We start from the raw sequence: 11420 nt of genomic DNA on the forward strand, positions 1-11420 counted from the left end.
CTTTGCTCTGCAGTACTATATGTGTAATGAAACACGTATATATATAACAGTTAAAGGGAATGCAAATAAATTTCCTTTTAAATTGATTCTTAAGAAATCTTCTTACAGGTGTACATAATTTAAATAGATTATTGTTAGCTGAAAGTTTTACATTTTTACATTACTTTTTTTATTTACTTCAAAAAGTTGGGGGTAATGAAATCACAGGAACAGTAGAAAACATTTTAAATTAAACTATATTTCAAAATATTATTTTTACTGTATTTTTGATCAAATAAATGCAGCCTTGGTTATCATAAGAGACTTCTTTCAAAAACATAAAAATAAAAAATCTTACCGAGCCCAAACTTTAAAAGCGTACTATAATCTAAATAGGTAAATGTTACAAAGATGACAAATTTTATCCACTGACATTTTATGTTCACTCAAGATATTTCAATTTAAAAAGCCATGCAATCTGTTTCCATCAGTTTGCTCAGCAGAGAAGCAGAGAAGATTGATGCAGAGACTATGAGAAGTTCTGGCAGAGGAGGCATATGGAGAGAATGTCTGCCCGAGGGCACATGTTCCCTGACTTCTTACTCCAGCGCCCCTTCTGCTAGATCTAACGACCCATACATGCTTATACTGACAGCAAATGTCGACATGCGTAGCCCCTTTGTATCTACACACCTCAGCGTCTGCTGCCCAAGAGAGTTTCTGCCGTTTCTACAGCCAGTCTGCGAGGGGAATGAAGTGTGACTGTGCCCCGTGCTTTCTTTCAAATTCATCAAAGCCTTGTGATCTCCATCTCAATGAGAGAGTGGTGAATTATAGAGCAGGAGCTAATTCAACTTTAATGATGTCAAGAATGCTGTGAACAAACAGCAGTGCTCGCGTAGCTCTGAGATGTCTAAGCAGAATCGCATTCTCACATATCTCTCTCTTTATTTCTCTGTCTCCTGAACTTGTAGTGGAATAGAAGAGGGACACAGAGGGTATTCCCATGGAAACCGTGTCTCCTTGCCGTGCGATTCTGTGCTGTGCTATGAGGGATGAAAGGTGGTCTCAGTCTTGATTAAAAAAACTGTAGGCAATGCTTCACCTGGGTCCATTGTATTGGGAAGTTATCTTGATGGCTCCCCAGGGTTATCTCTCTTTTTCTAAATCTGACAGGTTAACACTATCAATTAGCAGCCATTGATCGGGTGAACAATAATAAAGGCTGGTTGAAAGATGATGTAGCCATTCACCTTCACCCCTGAGGCTATACTCGCTCATACAGCTGCACACACAACAATGTGAAACGACTCAGTAGAAAGGGGAACCTCTCAGTTTTGAAACTTGCTAACGTTTCACATGGACATTACAGTATTTTGTGGGTTTTTTTTAAATTTTTTTTAATATATAGTTTTATGTTGATTTACATTTTTTATAGTCTCGCCAATATTTATTCTTGAGCAATCAAAGTTTTTCTGGTCCCTTCTGAAAACTTCACATGGGTCATTCCACTAAAAGGGTGCTTTTTGTGTCCCTCCCTAACATATGAGTAAAAACAGACTTTTAATGAATATCTGATACCAGTAAGATATCTGATATAATATATATTTATTATAACATATTTTATATATATATATCTGATGCCATTCTTTTATTGTATTAAGCATTTTTCATAACACTTCTACAAAAATCCAGTAACTTTATTTTTTATATGATTTAATATCTTCTTTCTTTCTGAGAAGATTTCCCCACTCATGTCTTTCTTTCTCCATGCTGTATTAGCAATTGAAATTTTATTTTAAACAAAAAATGGAAATAAGAAGCTAGTATTTTTATTTTCTCCATATATGTTTCTCTCTCTCTCTCTCTCTCTCTCTCTCTCTCTCTATATATATATATATATATATATATATATATATATATATATATATATATATATATACAGAGCTGGGTAGATTACTTATGAATTGTAATCAGTTATTGATTACAGATTACATGACAAACTTTAGTTATGCTGAGTTGTTTAGTAAACTATACTTTAGTTATGGTAACGTAATCTGATTACTTTTGGATTACATTTAAATTTTGACAGATAAAACCCCAAAACAATATCAAAAATAATGAACTACCCTAAAACTTTCATATATCCAAAGATAAAATATATATATAAATAAAAATATATATATATATATATATATTCCAAAAAATATATTTAATTCACCAACAAGAGCCACAATAGCTTCTTTTTCAAGTGCAATGTATGGAAAGTTAATACTTAAAAAATAATAACACTAATGCACCTTTCTGTAAGTGTTTGCTAGTAACACTGAATAAAACAAAATCACATCTTATGATTTTAAAGCATATTTACTTAGAATTAAGTAAATTTAGAAAACAGCTACATTACAAAAAACAATATTGAAAAACATGAAATTAACAGCAATATCCCTGCTAGGTCAAATATAAAAAAAAAAAATAATAATAAAATAATAAAACACGAAGTGTATATGACTCTATCAATGAAAAACATCAAACAATAGCTACATTGTATGGAAGCCCGTTTCCGCCACTGAATAAAAAATTAAAAAGGTTATTGCTACTTTTTATCTCACAATTCTGACTTTATTTCTCACAATTGCGAGTTTATATCTCGCAATTCTGACTTTATAACTCGCAATTTCGAGTTTGTATCACGCAATTCTGAGAAAAAAGTCAGTGAGATAAAAAGTCGCAATTACACCGCGAGTTATAAAGTCAGAATTGCGAGATATAAACTCACAATTACGAGAAATAAAGTCAGAATTGCCTGATATAAACTCACAATTACGAGAAATAAAGTCAGAATTGCCTGATATAAACTCACAATTACGAGAAATAAAGTCAGAATTGCCTGATATAAACTCACAATTACGAGAAATAAAGTCAGAATTGTGAGATTAAAAGTCGCAATTGCGAGTTATAAAGTCAGAATTCTGACTTTTTTTTCTCGCAATTGTGAGTTTATATCTCACAATTCTGACTTTTTTTCTCTTGAATAGCCACACTTTCTCGCAAAGCACTATAGGAAACCACGAGATTGAACAGTAGAACAGAGACAGAACGCGGCAGTTTCCTTACCTTTTTATCGTAAACAGAGCTTTATATGCCATTAACCGACGACAAGGTATGGTCATATTTACTCTTTGGTATGATAATCTTTTACGATTTACGTATGTTATTATAGAAGACTCTGGGCAAGTATAAAATCTGAATGTTTGGTAACTAGCGCGTACTATGGTATACTAGCTCATGTAACGTTAGTTTAATGTTGGATGTTAATTGTTGGTTTTATGGAAAATTAAGTAGTTTTCTATCATTGCATAAAAACTGAGTGAAATAAGGTTTGCATACAGGGCTTGCTTTGATACGCACGGCACATATTAACCATAAGCCAGAAAACCATTTCGGTTTTCTGGCTTACATACTCGGTCTATGGTTTAATATTGGCCTACCAGCCTCACTCTGCTTATGTTATTAATTTCCATTAAACTATCATTGCAGGATGGACGAATTAATCTTTTTTCTGAGGGAAAGGAATATTCCAGAAACCACCATAAAAAGGCTGGAGGACGACAAGGTAATATTGAAACAAACAATTTAACCCACTGAATAAATTAAGAGGACAGTTCACCTAAAAATAACAATAGTCATAAATTAAAGGAAATGACCAATTTAAGCCCACATTTGATTTAAGTCTACTTACAGTTTTATTTCTTATAAGAATTATTTAGAGTTTATTTTATAAAATATATGTTTTAAAGGGGTCATGAAATGGAAAATAAAAATCTGTATAGAGGATGCTATTCAATTAAAATATTCTGCAGGTTTTATACCTCAAAAGTTCACATCTCAGTTTGAAATATGAATTTTGTGTTTTGCACCTTTTTGAAAAGCCAGAATTTGATACCACCCCATTCGTGATATAAAAATTTTCCTCTGCATGCCCCTTAACATGCAAATCAAGGAAGTGTTCTGTTGATGTGCTGCCCAGCCCCATGGAAGTACCGCTGTGGTCCAGTAAAATATTAATGATAAATAATTGTCTGATGATGGATATCACAGTTTACTGATTTGAGAATCATTTTCCCTGATAACATTCCATCAGTCATGTCATGTATTTTTTACTGCCACCTTTCAAAATAAGAATGTCATTTCAGCAAGTGGAGCCAGGTATCATGCAAGCACAGAAATGTTAAGACTGATGAGTAGGATGAGAGAGAACTCTTGTGAAGAAATATTTACTTGATTTTGTAATGTGCATGTAAGATATTTTCTATGAATGTGTGAGGGTTCCAATTCATTAGCCGCTATATCTAGAAGAATAACAAAGTGCAGTAAATGGTAAAACTATTTTCGCTAGAAACCAGTATGTTTATGATTATGACAGTTGATTAAAATAATAGTAAGTACCAATTTTCAGTATCAAGCAGCATCACAGACTGTTTTTGTAGAGCTTAAATAACTAGACGCTTTAGTTTAGCGACCAATTCTCAATATTAACTAGTTGCTTATGCATATTAATATTAACTACATGCATAGTATTAGGATATTGGCTGTTTATTAGTACTTATAAAACACATATTAATGCCTTATTCTGCATGACCATATTTTAGATCCCTTAATCTTAAACCCCATACCAAAACTTAAGAAGCAAATTAGGAGTTTATTGAGGCAAAAGTCATTGTTTATATTAAGTTAATAGTGAGAATTGGTCCCCAAACTAAAGTGTGATTAAGTTACTAACAGCAGAGCCATACTTAGATTAAACATATAATGAGTATTCCTGTGGGAAAGATGAACACATTTAATAAATTTACACAAGCAAACACTTGTATTATACAATGCATTCAAACTGCTACACCTCAGATGTATGAGAAATTATCAGTAAATAATAATTTATTAATAACATTTTAGTTTAGTACTTTTACTGTATTGAAATATAAAGTATAGCATAAGTATATTTATTTAAATACTTAACTAGTTATATACAAATTAAGTTAATTATTAATGGTATAACAATTAAATAATGCATTACATATTTTGAAATATTTTTAGATTTAATTTAACAACTATATTTAAGTTTTATCTTTAACTGTAAAAGCTGCTAAATATTTTCAGCCAACACAGACTTGTTACTGCTGTAGTTTTGTTACTCTAAATTTAGTCTGACTCACTTAATGCACAGCTCTATTTTTGACTTTGAATCATCAGATATTTCATTCCATTATCACTGTCAGTCATAGCAATTAGCCCCGGAACAATTTATTTTTTACACTTGCGTTTGTCATTCTCGAAACAGTATAGGTGGCCGTTTGGTCCTCTTAGAAAAACATTCTAAATTTCTTCAAATTGTGAATGGATTATGTACAGAAACTGCGCAAAGGGCACTCCGTAGCTGATTTTTACAGTTGACCGGAAATGACTGAGCCGGCTTATCTAAAACCAGGAAGTAACTGTGCCTATGGTCAATTGTATGACTATAATCCATTTTTGGTTTAAGTATTGCATAATACTGAAAAAAATATATTTTTTTGCAGATTGATGTCAGTGTCCTACTGCTAATGACTGATGACCAGATGAGAAGCTATTTTCCTTCATATGGAGACAGACTCGCAGTGATGGGGTTTTGCAGGAGGCAAGAAAGTGAGCCAACTTGCAGGAAGTCAAAGCTGTTTGAGCGCCTCAAATCAAAATTGAGCAAAAGACAAAAAACTGACAGTTCACAAACTGAAACCCAAACAACTAGAAAAAACAATTCTCAGCGTACTGTAAGAAAAGTTGAGATTGGGTGGATGCACTATGATGGGCAGGGCTTTGTTCAAATGAGAGCAAAAAAAGGAGGGGGAACAAGGAAGTTGAGTGTGCCAAAAGACTGGAAAAGGGACGAACTGATGGAGGAGGCAATTCGTTTGTTTTTCCCAAATGGAAAAAATTCTCATGGGAGTATTTCTGAGTTTGAATTGGATCTAACAAATTATCAGGAAGTGTCACTAGATAAAGAAAGTACAGTGGGGGAAATGTATAATGCATCCAAGCTCACAATGATGAGGTTCTACCTGACAACAAAAAAGGTGGAGAGGGAAGAGGAAACAGAAAGTGAAGTGGAAATATCAGACACAATGGACGACTTACACAGTAATAACCAGGATCAAAGTCTTCCCACTTTTAGCAGAATGAATGACTTCTTTCAAGCTTCAGACACGGATGTAATTTTTGTGGAAAGTCCAGGCAATGATGCTGTATCTCTCTTGCATTCCACCGAGGATCTGAATGTTGCAGATGATGATCTGAATGTTCCTTTTCAAAGTTCTTCAATGACCTTACCAGATTACTCAGATACAAGCGATGTAGTGACAGTATTCACTGGTGACATCACTGGGATAGATGGACAAAACTTAGATGACACTTTGCCTCTGAGCCCAGAACCCATTGTTCCACACAAAAAAATTCTTGTTGTTCATCGCGGACAGATATTTTCTGAACTTATTGCACATTTCTGTGATGAAACCCTTCCACATACACAGAGTGAAGTAGAAGTGAAGTTGCTCCTCCCAAATGGACAGTTTGAGATGGGCCATGATGTTGGTGGAGTGTTCAGGGATTGCCTATCAGAGTTTTGGCAGGAATTCTATGATCAATGCACGCTGGGGAACAATTTTAAAGTTCCCTTTCTTCGACATGATTTTGGCAAAGAAAAGTGGGAAAGTGTAGCCCGGATAATTCTGTTCGGCTGGAATAAAGAGAAATATCTCCCAATAAAACTTGCACCTGCAATCTTGCAGCAAGCAATAAAAGGATCTGTAAAAAGTGATCTGATTGAGAACTTGTTTGAAATATGTCTCAGAAAATGAGTGTGCTGTGTTAGAAAGCTGCAGAACAGACTTCTGTAATGCAGACCAAGAGGAATTGCTTGAGATCTTAGACAACTACAGTTGTCGGAGAATTCCAACAGAAGAAAACTTCAAGCAAATTTTGCAAGAACTGGCACATAAAACTCTCATTCAAGAGCCTGCTTATGTTCTTGAACAGTGGGCAGGCATACTTGGACCTCTGAGCAAGGACCTTGAGGAAATTGAAGATGTGTATTGTGCATTACAACCAACGGTGAGGAAAATTGTGCGATCTCTCAAATTTCCTGAAACAATGAATATACACCAAAAGGACATTTCAAAGCACTTGACAACTTACTTGAGGGAGTGTGATGCAAAACGACAGTCTCTGTTTCTTAGATTCTGTACAGGATCAGATTTGTTTATAGGCAAAACTATAACAGTTGATTTCACAGACCTTAAAGGGTTTGAGAGAAGACCGGTGGCACACACCTGTGGCTGTTTCCTGAGGCTTTCAGTGCACTATGACAACTACCCAGATTTCAGGTCTGAAATGAACAAAATTCTTGAAAGCAATGTCTGGGTCATGGACATAGTTTAGTGGTACCACAATGAAATATTGGCAGATATGAGTTATGGCCGGCTCATATGCTAGCTATTTGTCTTGGGTCATTCTTCATACACTTACAATTATTTTACACATGTATAGAAAGTAGAACATTCACTTTAATTTGTCAACTTAGTTATTTCTGGTTATGTTGAATATTAAACAACCTTTTTTGTTTTTGAAGATTTACATTTCAATAGTGAACCATCTCCATTTGTTTAGGTGCAACCGAGTGTTTACATTAAATTGTACAAGTTGTTCATGTCAACTGTTCATTCAAATAGGCATTGAAATGTTAAAATGTTTTAATGGTTCATTCTTCATACATTTACATACTGTACAATTATTTTACACATATACATAAAGTAAAACAGTCACTTTAATTTGTTGACTTAGTTATTGCTGTTTATGTTGAATGTTGAACAACCTTATTTATGACTTTCAATAGTGAAAGTGCTCTTCATTGTTTAGGTACAAACTACTGTTTACATTAAATTGTACAAATTCTACATGTTACCGCTTCAGTGAGATGATGGCTTTGAATCATTATAATGTGTTCTTAATGTGTTCTTGTTTGTGCTTGTATACAGTTGGGTGTTGCATTATTGTGAACCCCTTTCACACATGCCATAGGTAAAACATTTGAACAGTTTTATAAGATTGTTTTATTGAAATCATATTAATATGGTTTGTTTTATTCTTACTTGTTCCACATTGTAATGTTTGGTTAACCACTCATGTATTAAACACAACACAACCTGCATATATGGTGCCAAGGTTTTTTTTTTTTTTTTTTTTTTTTGCATTGAAGATGGAGTGAGTACCAAAAGCCAATAAATAATGCACATCAAAGTCTGACTTTTTTTAAAAGAATATTCTGAAGTTTTAAATTCTATTTCAGCTGTAGCGGCACACAAAACCTGACAGCCAATGTACCATGTAAAATTATTACAACCATTCAGGTTCATCAAGCCTGTTAAATGATTTATAGGACTACATAGATAATACTTATAATAATTTTAGGTTTTGTTTGGAGCAAAATATGGTACCACAACAAGGCTGCATAATTAATAAACAAAATACGATAAAAAAAAATTCAGTTTCGATCAAAATTTTATTTCAGGCATAATGCAAAATACATTATAATACCTATATAGCCATTTTGTTCATATTATTTTCAATCACCTGCCCTTTAAACAGAGGGGAAAATCTATACATTTTGATCATTTTCAACACATAAATACTTTAGTTTTGAGGTTCAAAACATTGTCTTGTACATCTAAAACAGGTTTGCTGTGCTTCATTTGTATTCAGGTTAGGCCTGAAAGTAATGATAGTGTATCACAAAAATGTTTGAAATCATGCAAAAAAATTTACATTACTGTAGTTGGAAAAACTTAGTTTATACATTAAAAAATAGTCTTTTTTTTAGTATTCATTACATGAAAGTGAAAGTGAAAGTGACGTGACATTCAGCCAAGTATGGTGACCCATACTCAGAATTTGTGCTCTGCATTTAACCCATCCGAAGTGCACACACACAGAGCAGTGAACACACACACACTGTGAACACACACCCGGAGCAGTGGGCAGCCATTTATGCTGCGGCGCCCGGGGAGCAGTTGGGGTTCAGTGCCTTGCTCAAGGGCACCTAAGTCGTGGTATTGAGGGTGGAGAGAGCGCTGTACATTCACTCCCCCCACCCACAATTCCTGCCGGCCCGAGACTCCTGCCGGCCCGAGACTCGAACTCACAACCCTTTGATTGGGAGTCCGACTCTCTAACCATTAGGCCACGACTTCCCCAGTCCCCCTACATCTAGATGCTTGTGCATTTTCCCCTTTAATTCTGAGGGTTGTGCTTTTGCCATGCTATAAGACTGAAAACAAACAGATCACAAATAAGATCTTGATTTGACATTATGCTGGCCTCCTTTGCACATGAGGATAGATATGAGGATGGTATGGAACAAATTATTTCTGCCCTCTGAAAACACAAAGCAACATCACTGTGATTTTATATCATCATGCACTGATTTATAATGGAGATTATTTACTGTACCTTGAGTAATGTGTCTAATAGACAAGGTGATCCTGAGGGGTGTATATAATGATGGGATGTAAATGATTTTTCCATCTGGATCCTCAGAGTAGGCTCATGGAGCCTGAGCCTACATGACACAATAGGGTTGTTAGCAATCAAATGCAATCAGTATCAACAAAACTCCATCTTTGAATTGCATGGGTGGCACATAAGCTGCATCAGAAGTTGTATTTATGCACTTAGTCTGTTAAATGCAGCTCATTGGTAGCATAATTGCATTTACAGTACAGTTGTAAATTGCAATACAATTGCAATTGCATCAATAATGTTATGAGGTTAATGTTTTAATTATTGAAATTTTAATGTAGAAATATGACATGTCAGTAGCTGTCACAAATTACATTGTACACTCTTAAATTATGCACTGTGTGTCTAGTGTATGGCATTTAGACAACTTGCTTGTCATCACTTACATAATTAAAGGTGCAATGACTGAGTATATGAAGTGTCCAAAATACTGTGTTGGAATTTTTAAGTGTGAACACAATGTTTATAATGGCATATAATGGCATAAGCATATGAATACGTATGCACCTACTGATTCATTCATTCATTCAGTACACATTAAGCTGCCTATTGTATCATCAGTGCTTTTCTTGGCTTTTCTCACCTGGGTGCTTTAGAGGTTGCAGGGCTTCATACAGTGGATAATGGTTAAATCTGTCAGCAATAAGCAATATGCATAATTTAGGGTTCACCATAAGGTTCAGCAAAGACTTGAAAGTTTATTACAATAAAGGATCTGGCCCATAATTGTAAAAAAAAAAAAAAAAAAAAAAAAATGAATTCCCTGAACATAAGCATGTTTAAATACAAATGACCATAAAGTGAAATATAACTTCTGCTCACCCTTAATCTTGATAGAGATAGAGATAGCACAATGGAAGTAAGGATGGGGATTGCAGAGCCTTTGAACTCAGAAACTTGTTTTGAGACTTGATTTGCCATTTCATGAAAAAAGAACAAATAAAAACAAATACAAATAATATTCAGACAAAAAGTAAAATTTTGTATAAAAAAAAATTGCCTTGTGAATTGTTGTGACCTATAATAATATGGGAAAAACAACAACATCTTTCCTTTAAACATGTAAGGGACAATTTTAAATATCATTCTTGAGTGTCAGTGTAACAAAAGACAAATGCAAAAATCTTTATGGTTAGATGAAATCTTTATGGCCAGATGGTAGTTTTTAAAAATGTGAACTATAATTATGGAGACTTGCTTCTTAATTAGCATGGCCAGCCAGTTTGTGGGAAGTGTTTTCCTTGCAGAACTCTGCAAATGTAGTCCTTCTTACCTATGATTGGATTAAAAACACACTGGCATGTGATGCCAAAAGCTTTGCGATTCCATCCAGTGGTCCAAGGTTGCTTGGGTAGGGAGAGTAAGGCTGCAGTTCAACATCTACAGACACAGATATAAAATTCACTTAAGGAAATATTACTTTTATACCAATTTTGGCAATCTGAAATACTAAAACAATTTAAACAATACCTTTAGCTTATAGTGAATGTTGTAGATTAGATTAGAATGGTGAATCTATTCCTCCAAATCCAGTCCTTGAAGGATCAGTTCACGAAGTTGAAGGTAAAGGTCCGTAATTTCATAAACATCATCTGACATGACAAGGTTATGCTCAGCCATGAGTTCTACACACAGTTTGAAAGACATCCTCATCACAAGGGTAGTCTTTAAATAAACACTCCTCTTGCCAAATGCTCAGTTTTGTTTGTTCAACTGGATGCAAGAAATTCTGCACTCCATATAAACTGGGAACAGCAAACATTATTGAAGGTCGACCACTGGGAGCACGTGGGTTGTGAGTTGGCCGTATCCTGTGGCAATTCCATGCACTGACT

General features: G+C 34.5%; 1 protein-coding gene and 1 long non-coding RNA gene across 2 annotated transcripts; one reads left to right on the forward strand and one right to left on the reverse strand.

Annotated features, from left to right (window-relative positions):
* Positions 1-3027: 3027 nt before the first annotated feature.
* Positions 3028-6869, forward strand: LOC122138753. Its single transcript, XM_042733071.1, has 3 exons — positions 3028-3142; positions 3520-3595; positions 5556-6869. The coding sequence occupies exons 2-3, from the start codon at positions 3521-3523 to the stop codon at positions 6867-6869; spliced, it is 1389 nt and encodes a 462-aa protein (XP_042589005.1). The 5' UTR covers positions 3028-3142; position 3520.
* Positions 6870-9583: 2714 nt separating this feature from the next.
* On the reverse strand, positions 9584-11208 carry LOC122135500. The gene is made up of 5 exons (XR_006153547.1): positions 11056-11208; positions 10859-10965; positions 10408-10493; positions 10169-10218; positions 9584-9625 (listed from the first exon to the last, which is right to left on the reverse strand). It is a non-coding gene; the product is annotated as an uncharacterized LOC122135500 (long non-coding RNA).
* Positions 11209-11420: the final 212 nt, after the last annotated feature.

Source organism: Cyprinus carpio, chromosome A3 (assembly GCF_018340385.1).
Source record: "Cyprinus carpio isolate SPL01 chromosome A3, ASM1834038v1, whole genome shotgun sequence".
Taxonomy (NCBI): domain Eukaryota; kingdom Metazoa; phylum Chordata; class Actinopteri; order Cypriniformes; family Cyprinidae; genus Cyprinus; species Cyprinus carpio.

Coding starts and splice junctions, on each gene's coding strand:
- LOC122138753 (XM_042733071.1), top strand. CDS start 3,521: ATGGACGAATTAATCTTTTTTCTGAGGGAAAGGAATATTCCAGAAACC. Junction 3,596..5,555: donor AAAGGCTGGAGGACGACAAG/GTAATATTGAAA, acceptor ATTTTTTTGCAG/ATTGATGTCAGTGTCCTACT.